This window comes from Vigna angularis, chromosome 6, assembly GCF_016808095.1.
Source record: "Vigna angularis cultivar LongXiaoDou No.4 chromosome 6, ASM1680809v1, whole genome shotgun sequence".
Classification (NCBI taxonomy): domain Eukaryota; kingdom Viridiplantae; phylum Streptophyta; class Magnoliopsida; order Fabales; family Fabaceae; genus Vigna; species Vigna angularis.
Window position 1 is genome coordinate 20199620 of NC_068975.1, and position 23712 is coordinate 20223331.

The window sequence follows — 23712 nt, forward strand, 5'->3', positions numbered from 1 at the left end:
TATATATATATATATATATATATATATATATATATATAAAATAAGAAAACATTTTCTGTTTTTTATTTTTTAAATTTTAACTATGAAAAAATATTATTATTTTCAACGTTGAAAATTACAAATTAGATAAAAATAAAGAAAATATTTCTATGACTAAAATTAGATACAAATTACACGTTGTTTTTTTTTTTTAACGTAAAATTCACTTTATTTAACGTTGTCTAAGAGAGATTCTTGAAGATAAAATTTCCGTCAAAGGCTCAACGATTGCATTCACATTCTTTTCTCCTCAGTTCTTTGTGAAACAATGGTTTTATGAAAAGCAAAGCTACGAGTGCACCTAAACAACGGAATACTGCAATATTGAAGGAAATGGGTATTTTAAATGTTCAGAATCTCCTCAAACCAAACATTCTTCATTTTCTTAGTAAGCATATCATAATGGTTGAAAACACACCGAAAACTTTTGATATTGGTTAAAGGGCATGTATACTAGGCTAGATAGAACACACCAACAACTTGTCATGAAAAGTTTGTGTCACACGAACCAAAATTTTCCCTTTATATATAGCCATGATTTTTGGTTCGATGCAGTTGACTCAACACATCAAAACTCTCATTGATTTCATTGATCATGGAAACTGGGAGAGAGGATGAGATTGTGGACATGCCCATGTCACCCCCAGTAGTTGGTTCAAATATTAACAATGACTTTTGTCACCACAAAGAGTTCATGTCTCAGACATATATGCAGAATAAGTACTCAGAGATTGATATAGACACTGAAGATTCCAACTTTGATCAAAATCGCCCCCTCCCCATATTTCTCAAGGTACTAGGAAACAATGCCTTTAAGTTGTAGGACAAAATGACACAAAGTAATCTTTTAACAAGTAAATAGTGTATGCCTTTTAGTTTGTTGATTGTCATAGTAGTTACCTTAAAACCAATACTTGGCACTGTTTTTTATTGAATGACATTGTATACAAATTGATCTCTCCTTTAGTATAAGTATGGCTGGTTTATTTTCTAGAGCACTGTGTTGACTATTCAGAGATTAAACCCCCAACTGATGTGTTAAAAAGTGTATTTAGGAGAATGTCCTACCTGCATTCCTCTTCTTTTGTTTTTGTGTTTGTATTTTTCTTTTGTTGCAAATGGATGAACCGATATTAGAATCAAGTAACGAGTATCATTGCTTGTTTGGTAAGCCAACAAGAGTCATAACTGCACTAGTCAAACTGTTTTGAATTTATTTACTCTTCATTTCTCATGTGCAGTTTGAAGATGTGGAGTATAAGGTGAGAAATAGCCAAGCAGGCTCAGGTAACGTTGTGAAGTCAATGATGTCAAAGTTAACCACACACCTCACTGTGGAAGAAGATAGATACAAGAGAATTTTGAAGGGCATCACAGGAAGCATAGGCCCTGGTGAAATTCTTGCGTTGATGGGTCCTTCTGGCAGTGGGAAGACAACCTTGTTGAGAGTTATAGGAGGAAGACTGGTTGACAATGTAAAGGGAAAAGTAACTTACAATGATGTTCGTTTCAATCCAGCTCTCAAGAGGAGGTTAAGTGGTTATCATAATCATATATGTTACTTCAGAAATGGAATCCCTACATTCACACATGAATTGGAAGCATTAGATTAAGATCATAAAGTTCACAATTAAGATAAATATCTTAAGGTGAACTAATTGAGATAAAATGAGTAATCTGATCTTCATTTAATGGTTCCAATTATCTAAATTTGTGAATGCATGAACTCCCTGAATGTGTTGCTTCAAGTTCTTGATACTTTCATAGAACATGAATGTGTGCTAATATTTTTATTTTCTTTTTCCCCTACCTGCTAGGATTGGGTTTGTGACACAAGAAGATGTGCTTTTCCCACAGTTAACAGTTGAAGAAACTTTAGTCTTCTCTGCACTTTTGAGGCTACCAGGCAGTATGAGCAAGCAGCAAAAGTATGCAAAAGTAGATACCACCATCAAGGAGCTAGGCCTAGAAAGGTGTGTTTTTCACCATATTGCATATGACAAATTAGAGAGAAGTTACTTCAATTGAAAGACATAATTTTCCCTAAATAATCTCTTGCATAACCATAGATGTCGCCACACAAAAATAGCTGGAGGATATCTCAAAGGAATATCAGGAGGAGAAAGGAAGAGAACCTGCATTGGCTCTGAAATTCTTGTTGATCCTTCACTATTGCTACTTGATGAGCCAACTTCTGGCCTTGATTCCTCCTCAGCAAACAAACTCCTTCTCACTCTTCAAGGACTTGCCAAGGTATCTATAACTAAATTTAATCATGTTCCATTATGGTAAAAATGTTCAATGTAGATATAGAACCTAAATGCATGAATGTATATGCTGAGAGTTACATCTGCTTAACTTGTAGGCTGGAAGGACCATAATCACAACAATACACCAGCCATCGAGTAGAATCTTTCACATGTTTGACAAACTACTTCTGATATCAGAAGGCTATCCTGTTTACTATGGAAAAGCTAAGGAAACAATAGAGTACTTCTCATTTTTGAGATTCACCCCTCAAATACCGATGAATCCTGCAGAGTTCTTGCTTGACTTGGCAACTGGACAAGTGAATGACATAAGTGTTCCACCAGATATCTTTCAAGATCAAGAATCTTCTGACCCTTCAAAAGTTGTTATTGAAGTAGGATTTTCCTCAGACACATGTCTATATGTACATTTTCATCTCTTACCAGCTTGTTATTAACTATTTCTTTGTTTTGTTAGTATTTACAGCTCAAATACAAATCTCTACTGGAGCCAAAAGAAAAAGAACAGAATCATAGAGTAGCAAGCACACCAGAACACCTTCAATTAGCAATTCAGGTTAAGATGGAGTGGACATCTAGTTGGTTGGACCAATTTATGATTCTCTCCAGGAGAACATATAAAGCAAGAAGAAAGGAATACTTTGATAAGCTAAGACTATTTCAAGCACTTGGGATTGCACTTGTGTTGGGGCTCCTTTGGTGGAAATCTTCAATCAATACTGAAGCTGGACTCAGAGATCAGGTAATTTCCATGGCATTATTTATCTCATGTTGCAATATCAAACTTCTATCACAACTTTTGTTGCAGGTTGGTTTAGCATTCTACATCTGTATATTCTGGACATCTTCATGCATTTTTGCAGCAGTCTATGTCTTTCCATTTGAAGAGTACTACTTGGTCAAAGAAAATAAAGCTGACATGTACAGATTAAGCGTATACTATGCATGTAGCACTCTATGTGACATGGTGGCCACCGTTTTCTATCCTACTTTTTTCATGCTCATCTTGTACTTCATGGCTGGCTTTAACAGAGCTGTTGCTTCCTTCCTTTTGACACTATTAACTATTCTGTTAATAGCTATAACAAGTCAAGTAAGTTGTGTTAAAAGTACTCAATGGATGAGTTAGTGGTTTATCAATCATTCATTCATTACCATCCACAATTATGTCAACAGGGGGCAGGTGAAATGTTTGGAGCTGCAATTATGAGTGTTAAAAGAGCAGGTACCGCTGCTACTTTGCTACTAATGTTATTCCTTCTCACAGGTGGCTACTATGTCCAGGTATATGCAATTGCTTTATTTTTGGTATGAATATTTTTCCCATAATAAGTAGCAACAATACTAATAAAATGAGATAAAACCAGAATGCAAGTTCTGCAATTAATTTAGTCAGATATTTTTAGCAAAAATAACTTCTTCTGAAATTAGCTACTTATGTTTCCCTATTTCTCATTTATTAACTATTTCTTCTATGACTAAATTACTTTATATCTTCATTCCTTATCTAAATGTTTACAATTTAAACACTAAGTTACTGGTTTGTGAACAAGTAGCATATGAAGCCAATAATGTAGCCTTAGTTGGGTAATCACTAACACTCATTTCCATTGTGCAGCACATACCAAAGTTCATGAGATGGTTGAAGTATTTATCTTTCATGTACTATGGTTTTAGGCTTCTTCTGAAAGTGCAGTATTCTGGAGATCAGTTATATGATTGTGGAAGCATGGGAGGGTGCAGGACCCTGCAGAGTTCTCCAACATTTGACAGTGTAAACTTGAAGGGTGGATTGAAAGAAGTGTGGATTCTGCTAGCTATGGCATTAATCTTTCGGTTGTTGGCTTACTTGTGTCTTCGTGTAAGAATTGTTGGTAGAAAAAACTAATGTATGATGGAATTCATTGCTTGAAATATGTTACAAACTTACCACCATAAAGAAGAATGAATAATACAAAGTCACTCAATAACTGTGTTTAGTTGGAAAATAAACTCTCAAACTTGTGTACAATAATTTTTGTAAGGTGACTTGTTTGCTAAACATAAAATGGACATTCCAATCTCTTGTTTCTTACAGTAAACAACTAATGGTCAAGTGAGCTTTGCACCAGTTGTTGCTGTACAAAAGAATAAAACCTCATTCATAAACAAAATACATATTCTTTTATACATAAACACAACTTTATGCTATTATTTAATGTCGAGTAAATAAATCATAAAAAAAATGATGTTTTACTATTTACTATTACTATCAATCTTTTATTGATAATAAATAGGATATTGTAATGAGGGAAAATTCATATTTAGCATAAAATAAGAAAGTACGGGTTCTAAGGTTCAACATATATGTACATAAAGTTTTCAATTAAGTGTCCATTTAATTCCTTTTCACCGAATAAGATTTCATTTATAAGTTTCGTTATGGAATTTAATAACCAAACATAGAAATCAGATAAACTTATATTAAAAATTATTGCTATGAATTTAATAACATAGACCTATCACCGATATTTTTATGTTATAAAGATTTATTGCATTCATGATTGGAAATAAACAAAAGTGGAATAATTCTTTAATGTATTTAGTAAGAAAGAATATGAATGAAAGATATAAACATAAAATAACAAATTTCTTAATAAGAATTTTAAGTATTTAACGAAAAAAACCAATTTATCTTCACAATAAAAATGGCTTTTCTTTTCAAGTTGAAAATATAAAAGAGTGGATTTTTTTTTCTTTAAGCATTCTACATCTGTATTTTTATCTTTTGTTTTTTTTCCATTTTCTTTCATTCGAAACATACGACAGAAAAGTCAAAAAGGATTTATTCTCATATTTGATGAACAATTATTCTTTCTATATCATTCTATTTTTTCTTGATCTTGTTAAATCCACGCACCTTCCTATTTTCTCACACAAAAACAAAAAAAACACTAAAAAAACATGAAGCCACTCATTCATCACACCTCTCTGTTAGTCAAAACCAATTGAGCTGCTTTCTCTCTCTTCTGTCAGTGCATCACTGGCAAACACTGTCACCTCTGTTACATCATCTCACCATGGAACTTGTTCCATACTCTGAACCCTCCTCCACCTCCCCGGCATGGCAGGACATGTTCCGATCCGCCTCCTCCCGCCACCCATCCTCTGCCCCATCTCCCCACGCGCCGCCCGAGAAAAACCACGCGCCCTCTCACCCCTCACACGCGCCGTCCAATTCGTCATCCGGCGGCGACCAAGATGGAAAAAACACATTTTCCGGCGATGCCCAGGTGCGGTTGGCCCTTTACATAGCCATGGCCCATGCGGGTCTCGCATTCGCCATTTTTATTCTCTACACGTTCTCCAAGCTTCTAGAACAGTATTTGAGACCTCTCCAATGGGCCGTGCTGTGTTCTATTCCCCTCAGGGGCATTCAGCAGACCCTCGTAGCGTTTTGGTCCGAACCACTCCAACTGGGTCTCACAGAAACCGTTCTAGCTGTTCCTGTAGCTGTTTTCAGGGTTTTTGTTGGTACACTCGTTGAGATTCGTGAAGCGTCTTTCAGAGTCATTTTGAGGACGCCAAAGCCTCAGCCGAACCTCCCCTCGAGGAAGCGTAGTGGGTTCTCCAAGCTGCTTCGTTTGCTCGTGTCTTTCGGGATTTTCATCATTGCTTATGAGAAGCTTGGAGGGTTTGGGGCTTCGTCACTTCTTATTTTGGGATTTTTGTTTAGTTCAAACAATGTGGATTCCACTATGCACACTTTGTCTTCTTTTAGGAGCCTTAGTTTCAGGCGTAGTGCAATTAGTGCCTTTTTCACCAGAGGTATACTGAGGAGGTTGAAGATTATTGTGGCAGTTGGACTCATTGTTGGCATGATTGTGGGGTTTTTGAGTGGGGTGATTTTCTTCTCTTACAAGATTGGTGTTGAAGGGAAAGACGCAGTAATATCATTGAAATTGCATGTGGAGGAGAGCAATTATGCTGAGAAGATTGGTGTGAAGAAGTGGATGGATGAGAATGATGTTGCTGGGATGGTGGATAGTTACACTACAAAGATATATGAGACTGTTTCTGATCAGATAGATGGGTTGGCCGTGCAGTATAACATGACTGAATTTGTCTCTGGCATTAAGCATTTTGTGATATCTAATCAGGGGAACTCCTCAGTGCCATCCAAAGCCCTTATGACTCCCTCACCGTACGCTGAGAAGTTCCTGAGCTTGAAAACCAGGGTTAGGAACCGCGAATGGGGCCAGATTTATGCAGAGGTTGATATAATTTTGCGGGAGCTTGTGATCACCCGTGAGGATTTGGTTGAAAAGGCAAAAGGATTTGCCTTCAAAGGAATTGACGTGTCTCAGCAAATTTTCGCCAGTAGTAGAACTGTGCTTGGCAGCAGTTCAAAGTTTGTGTTTTCTATAGCTAATTCTATAATCTCTGGAGCTGCTGAGGTTATCAATTTTGTCTCTCAGTCAATGGTGTTTATTTGGGTTTTGTATTACCTCATCACATCAGAGAGTGGCGGGGTAACAGAACAAGTGATGTACATGCTTCCAATTTCAAATGCTGCTAGGGTCAGATGTGTTGAGGTTTTGGATAAAGCCATTTCAGGAGTCCTTTTGTCCACTGCTGAAATTGCATTTTTTCAAGGGTGTCTTACTTGGCTGTTGTTTAGGTTGAACAAAATACATTTCTTGTACATGTCAACTGTTCTTGCATTCATAAGTCCTCTCCTTCCAATATTTCCAGCTTGGCTTGCAACAATTCCAGCAGCCTTGCAATTGGTGTTGGAAGGCAGATACATAATGGCCATTGTGTTGTCTGTTATTCACCTTTTCCTCATGGACTATGGAGCGTCAGAGATTCTATTAGACGTGCCTGGGAATAGTGCATACCTCACTGGGCTAAGCATAATTGGTGGGATGACATTGTTCCCTTCTGCTCTGGAGGTAATTTTTCTTACCCTCCTTGATTTAGTCTTCTGATGATTATTGAAGCATCTGTCTCTCACTGGTGATGCTTCATGTTTAGTTGAATCTCAAGGTTTCCATGCTTGTTTCTGCATATAAAAAATTGCTCTAGTTTTAGTTTATAAGTTAACTTGCTTCTTTTGGACATTATTGCTTTAGAATGGAAAACTGGTTTACCTGCGTAACTTGATTAGAATTCTAGTTTTAAGCTTCAAAATGGGGATATAAGTTGATGTGATCTTCTCCAAACTAAACTTATGTTTAATAATTTTGAAAATAACGTGCCAATGCACTTGGCATCCATCCATTGAACTGCTCAATGAGCAACAATTGGTATAAAGCTTCTTGATTCTTCTGGGTTATGTTTTTCTCTTTTAAGTATTGTCTTTTAATGGTAGGGGTCAGAATCCAGATTCAATGCACTCACCCTTTCGGACAGAGAAGAATTCACTTCATTACATTAAAATCAGATTGTTCAAATCTTAAATTAGCGTTTTAAGTTTGATTTACAAAGATAAAATATGAATCTTCCAATATTCATTCAACAGTTTCAAATGGTCAATACCTAACTGTAGGGAATCTGGATCCTTGGCATCAGACTTGAATTTTCCTGTTGAGTCATTAATTTCAGTGTTTGGTTCAGTCTATAAGATACTTTGGTTAGATAAATTTCTCTTATAACACATCACATCATTACATTGACAAAAGGGTGTACGTGGTTCTGCAGGGAGCTATCATGGGGCCATTAATTACTACAGTTATGATTGCAGTGAAGGATTTGTATGCTGAATTTGTGTTGCAAGAACCTAAGGACAAGGCCAAGCAGAAAGCCAGCTAGCTAAGCATCTTCTTCTACCTATGTCCATAAAATTATTTATTTGCAGATGAAGTTTGGTGTAACTGCATGCTCTTCTTTGCCATTGTTGATGGAGTTTGCATTTAGATTTTTGAGTTGCTCATGATCACCCTACACAATCCCATTTAATCTGTATCAATAGGTTATTATAATTGAATAGGATCTACTTTTTTGCCTCATTTTATTAGTTCCAGGGGTCATCAAATATTTTCACTTGGTGGCAGTGTTTGTCAAAATTGTACACAATCTGTATCTGTATCTGTATTTTATTTTATTCCTGTAACATTTTTTCTTTATTCTTTGTACCGAAAGAAATGAAACTCATGCTGGCTTTTCAGAAATATAATAACACCTTCAATATCAGTGGATTTAGTCATGAGAAGGAGTTTCACTAGCATCATTATTTGTATCTGTTGCACGAGAAGAATAGTAGTAACGGGATTTTAACTTTTAAACTAAAATTTTCAATTATCTAATCTCCATAGAATTATATTAAAATAATTAAGAATAATTTGGTAAAATAATAATTAATAAATTATAGAATTCTACTGAGTAATATAACTAGCGTTTGGTGAATGTTCTTAAACAAATCAAAACACACGACTTCTATGGTATTTGCGATGCCTTTTAAAATAGAATCTATAGAGGGTAAAAAAGTGAAACATATCGAAAAACCGTGATAAAAAAAAGAAGACATGGGCTTTTCATCCAGGCCCGTGTCATATATTTTTATTACTTATTTTATTTTGCTTGCTTTGGTTTTAGGGTTCAGAAGAAGACGAAGAACCCTACTCTAACATTTCTTCTCATCTTCTATCGCCGTAATCGCGATCTCACTTGATTTTTCGCGCCATTTTTATCGTCGTGTACTTTTCGTCGTTGTTCCGTCTTCAAGGCAGGTAACTCTGTTTCCCTACGGTCTATTTTTTTTTTAATTTTCAACCAAAAATTTGACCCGTTAGATTAGAATAGAGTCTGAACCGTCAAATTTTTTTAATCGACCTGTATTGCTGAGCCACTTCATTAATTATGGCAATCCTGAAAATTGAATTCCGCATGCACTTAATGAAATTGAATAATTTGTTTATTCACAAAGAAAATTTTGGTTGGATATTTGAGTTGTTGGTATAATTCAGTTTCAAGATGAACTTTTTAGTCTTTTTTTTCCATGGTTTCTTGAGTCCCTACGGAATTGACGAATTAATATTTAAATTATTTTTATTTATATTGTAAATGATTTTTTTATTGATAGTGGAAATTTAGAAGGTAATTTGAGTGGTTTCTGTAATCAAGTTGCAAGATGAAATTTTTATTCTATAACGATAGCTTTTGAGTCTTATATAAACCGAGAAATTACAATTTTATTTTTTATTCATGTAAGTTTGAATTGGGCGTGGACCGTTATTGAAATGGACGGATTGCAGTTCATTAAAAATTTCTTACGGGTATATTTGAGTTTTTCATAATTTAGTTTGTAAGATAGTATTTTATTATTCATGGTAAAAAAATGATGTTTATTTTAGTCTTAAATTGAAGTAACAGATTACAATTTTGGGTTGGGTGGAGTAGATCGGTTGCAGTTTGAATTTTTTATTTATTGTGTATATTTAGGATGGGTACGTAGGGGTTGTTTGTCACATAATCTAGTTAGTTGTAGGATGATTCATAATTGGAAACATCAATGATTTCTACTCGTAATGAACCCAAATCTGGCTGCAAGTTCAGATCTTTGTTCCAAGATTTTATAAATATGCTTATGTGAATTCTATGCGATATTTAAAAGTTGGATATGCAATTTCAATATGAATGTTTAGTCAAAATAGGAAAATTGAGATGGTGTGCACCCTACATGATTTCAATATATGTTGGCTAAGTCATGCTTGGAACACGTCACCAAGTTAACCCACAAATAACAAATTTTCCGGATAATGTCAACCTTATAGCTGAAATAAACATTATTTTTATATCCTCTTCCTCTTACGCAATGGACATAACTATCCATCTTGAATAGGTTATCTTCTATGGGTAATTTGTTCCTAATACCTATCCATATTAAAATAATCAGCATGGGAGGAACTTTCATCTTCCACAAGCAAGTGTGAAATCATGTTATTGCAAGCAAGCATGACTTAGCAAACATATATATGGCTGAATAGTTTCTTCAATATGGATCATGTTGTCTTTGCTAGTTTATTTTAGGGGTTTTTGTGTTTCGTTTTGTCAGACCTCGAAAAACGTGTGTCCACGTGGCGGCAGGAGAGCGCGCCACCTCAACCGTGCACATGGGCGACAGCAGCGTCTGACGCCCCACTGACGGACGCCAGCTGTCGCACGTCGAGCTGAGTCAGAGCATAGTGGGAACGTGTGTTCGGCGTAGTGGAGTACACGTGTCCGCCTGGGAGTGGACGTCCGTCCAGCATGGCAGCCAGAAGTGTAGTGGAGAACGTGCTGCCAACGTGTGAATGTGCGATCGGCGATGGTGGAAGACGCGTGGCATCTGCAGAGTGGTCGACCGTCCGTCATGGGCTGTCAGAGGCGTAGTGGAGTGCGCTGGCGGGTGCGGACGTGTGCTGACGGGTGCGGACGTGCGCTGGCGGAGTGGAAAGCAAATCTGAGAGTTTGAACTTATTCTCCACTCCCCCCTGTACGCACCTCTCTTCCTCATTTCTGAGAATTCATTCTCTCCACCTTTTCTCTACACCTTTGCACCTCTTTCTCTCTCTAAGATACCTCTGTTCACCTCCTTCGTTCTACACTCCGGCACTCTCGAAGGACGCTTGGCGTAAGGAATTCCAGAGAGAACGTTCGGCTAGTGAAACTGGTAAGTCTTTCCCTTCGTCTCTAACGTTCGTTTTCCTTGCATGCAAACTCAATTATGAGTTGTGCGTTCGTCTTTTCTTAAAGTAGTGTAATTCTGAGTTTGGTGTTGGGGTTCGCTCGTATAGTGGATTAACGAGCGTTGGCGAGTAGAGTCTGAGTGGAGAAGCGTCTTTGTGCGTCTGTGAGCGTTCGTTCATTTCCTGGTAAGGGAAGCTTACTTAATTTAACTGTTTTGATGCATGTTATGTGTGAACGTTCGTTATTTTACTGTATGGGAGTAATGCATGATGAATGATATAAATGATGGTATGAACGTTCGTTATTTTTCAAGATCTATCAATCTGAGATATTGAACGTTCGGTCTTACACCTAACGTTCGTACTGGGAAGCGTTCGGTCTTACACTAAACGTACGTTCAAATTGACGTTCGGTCTTATATCGAGCGTTCGCTATAAATGAGGCTCGGTCTTATACCGAGCGCTCGCTTAAAATGAGGCTCGGCCTTATGTCGAGCGTTCGTTCTAAATGATGCTCGGTATTATTTTGAGCGCTCGTACTCTTTTCCCGCAAAATAGCGTTCGTCCAATAAACAGTACCATACTTGGCATTTTCGAACTTAACTGTAAACTCTGTCGTTCGTCCTTTGATTCGAACGAACGTCTCTTGGTCTCGCTCACTGCGTTCGTTCTCGGTTTCCTTGGGTTGGAACGTTCGGTACATGATATTAATGAATAGTACATGATGAACAGTAAGGAATGAATAGTGAATGATGAACAGTAAATGATAAATAATAGATGATGAAAAGATGAATGGAAAGTTGTGACTTTTGAACGAGCGTTCCGGGGAGGAACGACTCAGAACTTGATTATTGAGATTTGTAAAGTATGAATGTGGTAAGCTTAGCCGGTTGATTCATCCTGATGTTCCGTGAGTACTCGTCCTCACGTAGAGGGGGTACTTCATGTGTGGGAACGGCAGGAGGTCCTAGTCCTGGTGGTTATTTGGACAGATAGGACTAACCTCGGGTGGCAGTTGATGAGAGTTCCAGTTACTTCATCACCTGGGTGCACGAACACCGAAGCTACACAGATTCCATACAGTCCGGACAGTCAGTCGTGTTGAGTTTTATTGAGTACGTACGTTAAAGGGTGATGATATGTGATGAATGTGTTCGTTGATATGTATGTGTATAATGAACTGATTACTTGAATTTGTAAGCTGATGCATGAGTTAAATTACGTAAGCTTACCCTGTGCTTTCCTTGTGTTGTCTCGTCACGTACGTCCGTCTTGTCATTGCAATGATCATCCGTGTGGATGTGAGCAGAGGAAGACGAGGGTTTAGAAGAGGCGCTGAACGAAGAGAACCTGATAGAAGTTGAAGTGAAGACCGAGCAGTGAGACGCTCGGCTATTAGTTATTGTAGTGAGTGGTCGCTCGACCATCTCTTGTTGTCGTTTAAGTTAATTCGACCGTTCGGTAATTGTTCTGTGTAAACTGTTCGGTCAAGTTTCTTGTACGTTCGGATTTAATTTGTAAACTCTTGTATGGACGTGCGGTTGTGCGCGCTCGTCCTTAAATGTTGGATTTGTACTCAAGGATGTTCGTCCTTGAGCGTTCGTTCGGTTTTTAATTTTTAGTGGAAAACTGTTTGAGATTATTATTAAATGTGATTTTTCTGAATTTATAGTTATGACTGTATTTTTGGGATGTCACATTAGTGGTATCAGAGCAGTTTTGTTCTTTTAAGGACATTGTAGGTTGTGAGTGCACCATGCATGTTTTGTTGTGTGCTCGACGTTCGTTTAATGAGTATTTTATACTCTTTGAACTTATCTAATCATCGTTTCCCTACTTTCCAGAAAACTAATGGCACCAAGACCTCCTCCTCCACCTGTCGAGCGTGATGTGCCAGATAACACTAGGCTGTTGGAGGCAGTAATTGAAGGACTGCAGCAACAGAACACTGTTTTGATGCAGCAGAACGCGACTGCTTCACAAAATCTCGAAGCTGATCGCGCCAATTTTGAAATGACTCAGAGGCAACTAATGGAGATTCTTGCAGCTACTAGGGGTACGCAGGGAGCATCTGCTTCAAACACTACTCATCAGGCTGAGTGGAGTTTGGAGAACTTTTTGCAGCATCATCCTGCAAAGTTTGATGGGAAGTGCCTTCCTGACGGAGCTGATCAGTGGCTAAGGGACATGGAACAGATCTACAATCCTAAGCGATGTCCGGACGACAATAGGTTGGCGTATACTGAGTATCTGCTGACTGGAGAGGCCAGTCACTGGTGGGCAAGCGTTAAGATGATACTAACGGAAGCTCAAAGCCCTATTTCCTGGGAAGTGTTCAAGGAAAAATTTTATGAGGAGTATTTCCCGGATAGTGTTCGTTTCGACAAAGAAGTTGAGTTTCTCCAGTTGGTGCAGGGTAGTATGTCTGTTTCTGAGTACACCAACAGGTTCAAGCATCTGGTTCGTTTTAATACCATGGCTACCAGTGAAGTGTGGCAGTGCAGGAAGTTCGAGAATGGGCTGAGAAGTGATCTGAAGGTACTGATATCCAGCCTTTGCATTAAGTCTTTTCCTGCCATGATTGAGAGAGCAAAAGTGTTAGAGAAAAATGTGGCTGAAGCAGAACGACTGAAGAAGCAGCAACAACCAACTAGAGGGCCGATCATGTCCAGGCCGAATCTGAATCGGAACAGGTTGCCGTATGCTCGTCCAGCACAACCATCTAATTCTCAGGCTATGGTTGTTGCCGGACAGTCTGGACAGCATGGATCAGTCAGATGTTTTAAGTGTGGAGGACCACACTACCGATCGTCGTGTCCTCAATTGGGGGGAGGGAAATACTGCACTCGCTGTAGAAGAAACGGTCACATGGAGCACGAGTGTAATATGGGCGGACGAGCGGTAATGAGGCCGCCAAATGCCGGGAGGATGCAACAGGATCGGGGTGGAAGAGCACAAGCTGTTGATCGAGTTTATGCGATAACGGGTGCCGAAGTTGTCAGTTCAGGTACGCTCGTTACCAGTACCTGTTTATTGTTTGGGAAGCCTTGTTGTGTGTTGTATGATTCAGGGGCGACACACTCCTTCATTTCGAAGGCGTGCGTCGAGAAATTGGGTATAGCCGAACGCGAGATGCAGTTCGACTTGGTAGTGTCAACCCCAGCGGCTGGTGAGGTTAGGACGTCCACTATGTGCGTCAGATGTCCTATAGAGGTTGAGGGGCGTAATTATAAGGTGAATCTCATTTGTCTACCCTTGAAAGATTTAGAAATAATCTTAGGAATGGATTGGTTGGCTGCCAATCGCATTCTCATAGATTGTGGTGCAAAGGAATTGGTGTTTCCGGACGAGTATGAAGTGGATCTATCTGTGACGCTCGGTCAACTGAAAGAAGACATCATGGATGGCGCCAATTGCTTTCTGATCATGACGCATTCAGACGAACGACTTGAAGGTTTGAATCATGAGCGATCGTCTAGTAAACTGAATGGAGGACGATCAATCGTGGATGAATTCCCTGATGTATTTCCTGATGAAGTGCCTGGATTACCTCCTCCACGCGAGGTGGAATCTACTATGGACCTAGTATCGAATGCTGGACCCATCTCTATTGCACCCTATCGGATGTCGCCAGCAGAGTTAGCTGAACTCAAGGAGCAGATTGAAGAGTTAATGGATAAGCAGTTTATCAGACCAAGCGCATCACCTTGGGGAGCGTCGGTACTCTTAGTGAAGAAGAAGGATGGTAGCTCTCGTCTCTGCATTGATTGCAGGCAGTTAAACAAGCTGACTATCAAGAAGAAGTATCCTTTGCCTCGGATTGACGACCTACTGGATCAATTACATGGCGCGACCATATTTTCGAAGATTGATTTACGGTCGGGATACCATCAGATTCGGGTGAAGGAAGAAGACATCCAGAAGACAACTTTCCGATCCCGTTACGGACACTACGAGTATGTAGTAATGCCGTTCGATGTGACAAATGCCCCAACAATATTTATGGACTACATGAATCGTATCTTCAGGCCTTATTTAGACAAGTTCGTGGTCGTCTTCATTGATGACATTATTGTCTACTCCAAGAGCTATGAAGAGCATGAGGATCACTTGAGGATCGTTCTAGGCGTACTAAGAGAAAAGGAGTTGTACGCCAAGTTCTCTAAATGTGAATTTTTGATGAAGGAAGTGCAGTTCTTGGGGCACGTGGTTTCAGCTGGAGGAATCTCAGTGGATCCGACAAAAGTACGAGCAGTATTGGAATGGGAGAGCCCACGCTCGGTAACTGAAGTTCGCAGTTTTGTGGGACTCACGGGCTACTATAGACGGTTCATTGAAGGGTTTTCCAAGATAGTGGCTCCGCTTACTCAGCTGACCAGAAAGGATCAACCGTTCGCTTGGACCGATCGGTGTGAAGAAAGTTTCCAGGAATTGAAGAATAAGTGAGAAGGGTCGGCTACGTACTTTCGGAGTTAAGAAACGTGAAAAACTGGATGCAAGTTTGATAATTGAGGTGGCAAAAACAACTCGTACGCAACTGGCCCGATCTTCCTCAAGATCTGATAGGGCCCGATGAACTTGGGAGACAACTTCTTGGGTCGAACAGCTCTCCCAACTCCCGTGGTCGGATGCAGTCTAAGGAAAACATGATCTCCTGCATCGAACTCCAAGGGTCTTCTCCTCTTGTCAACGTAAGATTTCTGTCAACTCCTGGACGTCTTCAACCTTTCTTGAATCAACTTCACCTTCTTAGTCGTCTGCTGAATGAGCTCTGGTCCTGTTAACACCTTTTCCCTTTCCTGAAACCAACACAAGGGCGTTCGGCATTTTCTCCCGTACAGAGCTTCAAAAGGAGCCATTCCTATGCTGGCTTGAAAGCTGTTGTTGTAGGTGAACTCCACTAAAGGCAAGACTTCATCCCAGACGCCCATGTGATCTAGGACACAAGTCCTCAATAAGTCTTCAAGCGTCTGAATGGTTCTCTCGGACTGACCGTCCGTCTGAGGATGATAGGCCGAACTCATTTGAAGTCGGCTACCGAGCTCAATTTGTAATGATCGCCAGAATCGAGAAGTAAACCTCGTGTCTCGGTCTGAAACAATGCCAGACGGAACTCCATGTAGACAAACAATTTCCTTGATGTAAAGCTTAGCCAGGTTCGTCATGGACATCTTCAGGTTGACTGCTAGAAAATGAGCACTCTTCGTTAGTCGATCCACAATTACCCATACGGAATCATGATTCCTGACTGTTCGAGGTAAGTGGGTCACGAAGTCCATCGCAATGTCGTCCCACTTCCATTCTGGAATCTCTAACTGCTGAAGTAGACCGCCTGGCCTTTGATGTTTTTGGCATCATGCTTAACGTGTCAACGAGCCAAGGCTGAACAACTGGTTTTAGAAAACTACGTGGTTGGGGAGAATGTAAGGACCATGGTTTTAGAAAACTAAATTTTCGAGGACGAAAATTTTTGTTGTTGGGGAGAATGTAAGGACCATGGTTTTAAGAGTAGTGGGGACATGGTGGTCACCCACCATTTGCATTATTGAATGCAATAATTGGGGGTGCTTGGTGTCACACTACGTGGTTGCCATTCAACAATTAACAAGGAAAGGAAAATGGCTTACGGGAAAGCATATGAATTCTTTACAATTGCTAGTTTTTGCTTTTATCAAATTTCCAAGAGATACATGCTGGAAGAAAAACTTGGCCAACTCAATTTGGTAAGCATCTGCCACACTATTTGAAATAATGGAAGGGGCCACACTTGAAAGTCACGAGGGACATACCACCTTGGCCATTGTTTGTTCACGGGAAAGCCTAACTACAGAGAATGGATTGAAGAAAGTGAAGAAGTATAACATAGAGAATTTTTCCAGAGAAAACGTGCAGAGCACTCACACGGTCTAATCCGGCTGCACTTTCACTTTTGTTTGCTTGAACTTGATGGAGAAGGAACAACTGCATGGTGAATAAAGAAGTGTCGGTTTTGAAGGTGGGTTCTAGCTAAGCATCATCCACCACCGTGAAGAAGGAAGAGGTTTGCACAGTAATGAAGAACAACACTTCATAGTTCAGCTGGAATGTTGTCACGGTCTGCAACAACACTTGTGGAGGGCATGATGGAATGAGCAAGCAGAGAGGATGGAAGGAGGAACACAGTGCTGAGATTGATTTAAGATTTTACAAGGAGGTCTTCAAGAGGTAAGGGGAGCTGGATCTTTTCTATGAGTTGTACGGACAATACATGTGTTGATCTTTGTATGAACTGTATGCTGGAAATTTGTGACTGTGGATGTTGATAGTGGTTGCATGAGTTGGATTTTCTGGATTGTGGTTGTGTGTATGGTTGAATTTGAGTAAGAATCCCTTAAGAATTGAATAATGAACGGTTATAATCAATTAGGTAAATTCAATCTAGTATGAAACATGAATATAGGGTGTTAGAAAATAATAAAAAGGGGTTGAAAATGGTCAGAGAGGTTCTGATCTCAATTCTGCAGAATTCTGTATTCTGCAGAATTCTGCATCACGTTACACCCGGGCGCCCCACTGTCGCGCCCAGGCGCGAGTGGCTCTGGAAATGCCGCGCCCAGCATCTCGTGCCCGAGCGCGAGATGCAGCGGAGTGCGTTCGTCCGAGCCAATTTGGACGTTCATCCAAATGGCTGGACAAAGCGTTCGACCTTAAATTCTAAAAGTTGAACGTTCGTCATTTTTGGACGAATTGAACGTTCGTTCATGTTACTGAGCGAGCGTTCGCGAATGAGAAAATGGACGTTCGTCCATACTGTGAAAAGTGGACGTTCGTCCTAAATTTGAGCGTCCGTCCGTTTGGAGCCACATTGAACGTTCATCCAAATGCCTAAGAACGTTCGTCCAGACGTTGAACGTTCGTTTTTATGGAATGATAATGAGGTGACTGAGAGTGGTGTCTGGTAATCGTTTACAACACCCCTGTAAACGATTACCCGAGTGAATTAGCTAAAATGTACAGAAAGTCCAACACAGGTACTCAGTTAGATGAACACGGGTCACCATTGGAAAAACAATGAGTTTTAGGCACTTCTGCACTTTCCCGGAGACGTTGTACGTTCGTCCAAAATGGTTGAACGTTCGTCAAGGTGAATTTGGACGTTCGTCCAAATTGTTCGGTAGTCGTTGGAGAGCGTTCGTTTGTGGACGCTCGTTCAAAGTTGGTGAAGTGAAAAGGGGACGTTCGTCCCATTCGCTATGCACGTTCGTCCAAACTTCGTAGTGGCGCGTTCGTCCAAGAGTTGTTAATGAGCGTCCGTTCTTCAGTTGGCAAGTGAGCGTTCGTCCAAACCATCCACGTTGAGCGTTCGTCCAAGTTGTTAGTTGGCGTTCGTCCCAATAGTAAGCGTTCGTCCAAATAGTAGGTCGTTCGTTCGAGTTGTTGAGCGTTCGTCCTTTAAAAGTGAGCGTTCGGTTAATTTCTGCAAATAGCGTTCGTCCGTTCTGAATATGACGTTCGTCCAAAATCGTGGTCGTCCAGTTGTACGAAAATGGTGTTCGTCCAATTAATGTTTGGCTCGTGTAAATAGTATTCTACTCAGTATGTTATCTAAGTTTATTTTTATTTTGAGTTGAATTATATGTACTAATGTGTGGAATATACTGGAAAGTGATATATACTGGAAAGTGATATGGATAAAAGTATGAGAATGTATGAAATATGATAGATTATTGTGATCATCATTTAATGAATCTAAGACAGAACTACGTGAGCCTTGATTCTCTACCGAAAATAGAGATACGTAGGAGCAAGGCAATGCCTTGTCAGGTTTATTCCTCCCAAAAATCTAGACGTTTCCTCAACACCCAAATCATGATCTCTGTAGTACTCGTGATGTACTAGTGTTCATTTATAACTTATAATATTTCGGTATTTGCAAGATCGTGTGTTTTGATTTGCTCATTATGTGTTCCCTTGATGTTTTATTCATGCCAGTATACTATTTTAATTGATTATTCTACATGGCTTCAAGAGTGTATGTATGCATTATCATTGTTGGCAGTACAGCAGTGAAAGGGTATGTGATTCAAAGCGATGAAAGTGTATGGTTATAAGTGGTTTATGATGAACTATATATGAGACGAAATGAAAGTATGAATGATTAAATGAGCGTTCCAAGGAGGAACGACTCAGAATTTGGTTATTTAGATTTGTAACGAATGAATGTGGGAAGTTTAGCCGGTTGTTCATCCTGATGTTCCGTGAGTACTCGTCCTCACGTAGAGGGGGTACGTCATGTGTGGGAACGGCAGGAGGTCCTAGTCCTAGGGTATCTGGACAGATAGGACTAACCTCGGGTGGCAGCTGATGAGAGTTCCAGTTACTACATCACCCGGGTGCACGAACATCGAAGCTACACAGAATTCATTCTAGTCCGGACGAGTCTGTCTATGAATTAACTAGTCGGTCTATAAAGTAACAAGTCTGTAGATGTCAATTTACCATGTTTGGATGACTTTTGCATGTTGTATGAGTGGATGGAATTATGGTTTAATGAATATGCTCTAATTGTTCTTTTATACGAATCTAAGTATGATAACATTGAATTTAACTGTTCTATCTGTATAACATGTTTTTATATCTAGCTCACCCTTGCATTGTTTTTGTTATGTGCTGTTTGGGTATGTTTCTTTGGCGATGATCATCCACTTGGATGGGAGCAGATGTTGTCGCGGAGTTTCCCTTGGAGCAAGAGCTAGAGGTTACTGATTTCGCAGGATAGTCTTCTTAGAATTTATTGATTGAACACTTGTAGTGTTCAATCCTTTCAAATGTTCAAGTTTGAATTTTTAGTTTCTTTTATTTAGATGACTGTAATTTATTACATTTAATTACACGTCATACTCCGACTGTTCTCTATATTTGAATGTTAATGTCCTTATTATATAATATTGATTATTATATAACTGGGATGTTACACACGTTATATTCGCTGGCATCTGCGAAAGTCCTTAGTCGAGACGCAATCTCGACGACTTAGGCTCTGCTTGGGTGTGTGACCTCGTAATTATAGATGTTGGTCATCATCTTGACCTGATCTTCAGTAGGACGCCACCGCTGACTGATGTATCTCTCTAATTCCATCTCATTCATCTTTTCTCTCGAAATATTCTAAAAAAAATATAAAAAGAACAAAAACAACAAAAAGCATAAAAAAATATATTAGATGCCTAGTTCAGTGTTTTCTTTATTTGTTTTTGTTTCCTTTTAAGTTCATTTTGTCCGGTCAGTCTTTGATGTTTCAGTGTCTTGTCTCAGGTTTGTCCATTTTCCAGTTTTAGGTCCATCAGTTTTGTCCATTTTTAGGTCCAGGTCCTCGCAAAGGGTCCTAACGGATCTCTTTTTGTCCATTCTTTTTGTTTTTAGTTTGATTTTTAGTTGTTTTTAGTGTGCTTAATAAAAAAAAAGTAAACTGGAAACGCTGAAAATGAAAAAAAAATGAAAAAACGGAAAAAAAAAATAACTGGAAAGCAGGAAAGCAAAGGTAATAATAGCAGAAAAAGCGGCAAAGGGAGGAAAGAAAGGAAAGAAGGAAAGAAGTATGGAAAGAGGACTTACCTGGAGAAGAAGGGCTTGTAAAGGCTCCTCGCGGATCTCACTCAGACTCTTCAGAAGACGCGGGGGGAGAGGCTATCTGCAGAGATCCAGACGCTCAGGTTGAGAGAGAGAGGAGAGCGAAGAGAAAGCTTAAATGAAGGAACGGAAAGCTTAAAAGGGAGTATGGAAAGAAATTACATGAAGAAAAGAAGGAAGGTACCGAGGACTTACCCAGAGAAGTATGGTTGGCAGAGAAGTTCCTCGCGGATCTCAGACTCTTCAGAAGGCGCGGCGGCAGAGGCTCTGCGCAGTTTCCAGACGCTCGGCAGAGAAAGCAAAGAAGAGAGAGGAAGAGAAATAGAGAGAGTGGGAGTCAGGAAATGTCGCTCGAACGCGAAGAAGCTTCCTATTTAAAAAAAAAAATTCTGCCACTGTAGCAACAGTTCCGGTCATTGCCACCGAAACTGTTGCCACAGTACCGGTCTTCTCCTTTTCCAAAAAAAAAAAAATAAATAAATAAATAAATAAATAAATAAATAAAAAATATTAGCATCTACTGATGGGTGCTTAGTGTTTAGACATCTGTTGATGGATGTCACTGACAACATCTACTGATGGATGTTACTAAAAAAGTTTTCTTCCCTTTTTCCTACTTTATCGCACTTGTCCATGATCTGTTCACTGTTTTGATCGCTGATGTATGCTTAGAACACATTGAGGACAATGTGTAGTTTAAGTGTGGTCTACTGGGGAGAAATTCTGATTTTTCTGTTAGTTTCTGTTAGTTTGTATTTTGTATGTTAAATTTTTTGTTTTTTAGTGTTAAATTTTTTCTCTTTTAAGTTATTTTTATCGAGTTTTGTGTGCAATAAATTTTACATTTTTCTTTTGATTTCTGGATGATGTTTAAGTTGTAGATTTTTCCTTCACTTACTTAATACTTATGGTTTGAAATCCTTACTTTTCTCTGCCTGAAAAGATGATTATAATATTTAAGAGGTTGATTTGATTGTAACGAATGCCCTGTGTGAGAATTTGAGCCACTTAATTTTCTTTCTTGTGTGATATGTATCTTGATTGCTTGCACATATGCCTTGGCTTGATTCTTTTTGAAATACTTGATTGATATGCATGATTGGAAATGATAAAGGCAATTTTATTTCTTGAGCCTCTTTAGCCAAATAAGCCTACCCTGTTATTATCCTTTGATAACCCCTTTGAGCCTATACTTGCCCCATTTCTTTGTGATTGAAGCTCATACACTGAACCTAAGTGAAAAACAATGATTACCTTAACCTTAGGAAAGTTTGGAGCTATAAAAATGTTTTGTGAATAAGTGTGGTCTCCTTTTGATGAATTGGCTAGTTGGTTCCTCATCATGTTCTGAAAATAAATTATATCCTGTTGTGTGATAAAGAGAAAAAAAGAAAATAATAGACAGGATGAAGAAGAAAAAAAAATGATGATGAGAAAAAGAAAAAAAAATGATGATATAAAAAAATATATAATTTTGTGAATAATGGAGTCGAGAAGAGGATCGAATTAGAGGTTGGGTGAAATTTTACTGTATTTCCACTTATTCCCCATTGCTCCTCTATTTCTTCTGAGCTATAGCTACTTATCCAAATTTATCCTCCCCTGTCCTTGGCCCCATTACAACCCTGAAAGACCTTCGGATCTGAACATGCATATGTTTTAAGTGTTGATATTAGAAGCTTGTCAAGTCTACTTGTGTTTGCTTTCTTGAGTGCATCGAGTTGAAAATTCTTTACCCTAGACACTTGAGAGAAACACTGTGAGTGCATCTGGAAGGTTTTGTTATTTTTAAATCACCTCTTGAGCTGATTGATTATTTTTCCGTGTATTGAATTGCTTGGATGATTTCTGTAAGTATCTGCTTTATTTGATTTGTGTTGGATAATTTCTACATCTTTTCTCTGTCCAGACTTCTAGAGAAATGTGTAAATTCGGTTTGTTTCCTTGTGAGTCTTTATTTTCTGTGTGCTAAGTTTGTGTCATATCTTTGAATGTCCTTTGATCTGTTCCCTGATTTTGCGTCTTGATTTTGCCTAGGAGTGCAAAAGACTAAGTGTGGTCTATTTTGATGAGTCAATATTTTCTTCACTTCACTTAGTTTATTTTACTAGAATTAATCAGAGAATTGTGCTAAAATGTCCGATATTTTCCCGTTTTCACTAATTGTGCTTAAATTGACCAGTAATTCTAATTTTAATTAATTTGAATTATCTGAGATTAATTATTTACAGGAAAATTGTTGGGAAAATTTTGGAAACACAAATTAGGACATTTGGAAGAAAATTCAATTACACTGTGTTCTTTAATTGGAAGAAGCTACTCCAATGATTTATTTTTGTGTGATTGGAAGAAGAAAAAAATGAAAAAAAAAAGATGTTTGGCTCATGAAGGAAGTTTCGGTTTTATTGTTGGATGCAAAGTGGTCACGGAATTGTGCTTATCATAGCTGGAATACCACACATACGTGGCCCCTCTTTTCTTGATTTTGGCTTGATTGCAAGGACAACACATGAGACAAAAACATCCTGCATTTGTTTGGAATAAGAGTGGGAGCCACCACTCTTAATGGAACGTAATTCTCTAAAGAAGAAATGCACACATGACCCGGATAATATTCAGCATGTCACGGCCCACAAATTAAAATAGTTTTTGGCTTATTTAGAAAAGTGCACGCAGCTCATGTTCACGGGTCCTGGGTTTCAAGCGGCAATTAAAATGGAGAAGGAGGAGCTCTCGGTTCTCCATCCCAGTCCAGCAGCTTGAAAGGAGACGTCCAGCACGTCCAGGTGGAGCATTCACGTCCAACAAGGCAAAGGTAGGAGATGTTGAATCACTTGGCTGGAAAGAGATGCAAGGTGATGAGAATGGAGAGGCAATCACGGCCTGGCAGCAAGACCCGTGGAGCTGGAATGGACAACAGCTGGTCCAGCAATGGCATTCGGAGCAGTGAAGCTCACTGCTTGGGAGATATCACGATGAAGAGTTCAACAGAAGCAAATGAGGAGTTCTTCACGTCTGCAAAATGCATGGACGTTCCAGCTTGAGAAAAGACCGTGAAATAGCAGCTGTTTAGATTAGGAGTGGAGTTCTTGGTCACGGCTGGAGAAATGGCAGTAGAGAATTTACGTTCTAGCTTGGAGAATGAA

At 39.2% G+C, this 23712-nt stretch overlaps 3 protein-coding genes across 6 annotated transcripts; all 3 read left to right on the forward strand.

Annotated features, from left to right (window-relative positions):
- Positions 1-272: 272 nt before the first annotated feature.
- LOC108341423 (ABC transporter G family member 26) lies at positions 273-4265 on the forward strand. 2 transcript variants are annotated; one of them, XM_017579110.2, is made up of 9 exons: positions 273-832; positions 1281-1570; positions 1857-2012; positions 2109-2292; positions 2405-2683; positions 2767-3051; positions 3118-3402; positions 3486-3593; positions 3928-4265. In XM_017579110.2, the coding sequence occupies exons 1-9, from the start codon at positions 635-637 to the stop codon at positions 4195-4197; spliced, it is 2055 nt and encodes a 684-aa protein (XP_017434599.1). In that variant the 5' UTR covers positions 273-634; the 3' UTR covers positions 4198-4265. The 2 variants fall into 2 exon arrangements, with proteins under 2 accessions (XP_017434599.1, XP_052735267.1); XM_052879307.1 differs by having other exon boundaries at positions 2767-3402.
- Positions 4266-5208: 943 nt separating this feature from the next.
- On the forward strand, positions 5209-8496 carry LOC108340950 (uncharacterized). Its single transcript, XM_017578535.2, has 2 exons — positions 5209-7243; positions 7992-8496. Exons 1-2 carry the CDS (start codon positions 5369-5371, stop codon positions 8100-8102), a joined length of 1986 nt encoding a protein of 661 aa, XP_017434024.1. The 5' UTR covers positions 5209-5368; the 3' UTR covers positions 8103-8496.
- A 328-nt stretch (positions 8497-8824) lies between these two features.
- Positions 8825-19852, forward strand: LOC108343294 (uncharacterized). 3 transcript variants are annotated; one of them, XR_001833481.2, is made up of 3 exons: positions 8842-9019; positions 10345-11143; positions 19657-19852. XR_001833481.2 is itself a non-coding variant. In XM_017581485.2 (2 exons), the coding sequence occupies exon 2, from the start codon at positions 12809-12811 to the stop codon at positions 15401-15403; it is 2595 nt and encodes an 864-aa protein (XP_017436974.1). In that variant the 5' UTR covers positions 8845-9019; positions 12802-12808; the 3' UTR covers positions 15404-19852. The 3 variants fall into 3 exon arrangements, 1 of the variants encoding a protein (XP_017436974.1); XR_008249923.1 differs by lacking the exon at positions 10345-11143 and having other exon boundaries at positions 8825-9019; XM_017581485.2 differs by lacking the exon at positions 10345-11143 and having other exon boundaries at positions 8845-9019; positions 12802-19852.
- Positions 19853-23712: the final 3860 nt, after the last annotated feature.

Bases quoted from the DNA above. Each gene is read 5' to 3' on its own strand.
- LOC108341423 (XM_052879307.1), top strand. From the start codon at position 635: ATGGAAACTGGGAGAGAGGATGAGATTGTGGACATGCCCATGTCACCC. The intron at 1,571-1,856 runs GTTAAGTGGTTA...CCTACCTGCTAG, and splicing joins AATCCAGCTCTCAAGAGGAG to GATTGGGTTTGTGACACAAG. The intron at 3,594-3,927 runs GTATATGCAATT...TCCATTGTGCAG, and splicing joins CAGGTGGCTACTATGTCCAG to CACATACCAAAGTTCATGAG.
- LOC108340950 (XM_017578535.2), top strand. From the start codon at position 5,369: ATGGAACTTGTTCCATACTCTGAACCCTCCTCCACCTCCCCGGCATGG. The intron at 7,244-7,991 runs GTAATTTTTCTT...GTGGTTCTGCAG, and splicing joins TGTTCCCTTCTGCTCTGGAG to GGAGCTATCATGGGGCCATT.
- LOC108343294 (XM_017581485.2), top strand. From the start codon at position 12,809: ATGGCACCAAGACCTCCTCCTCCACCTGTCGAGCGTGATGTGCCAGAT.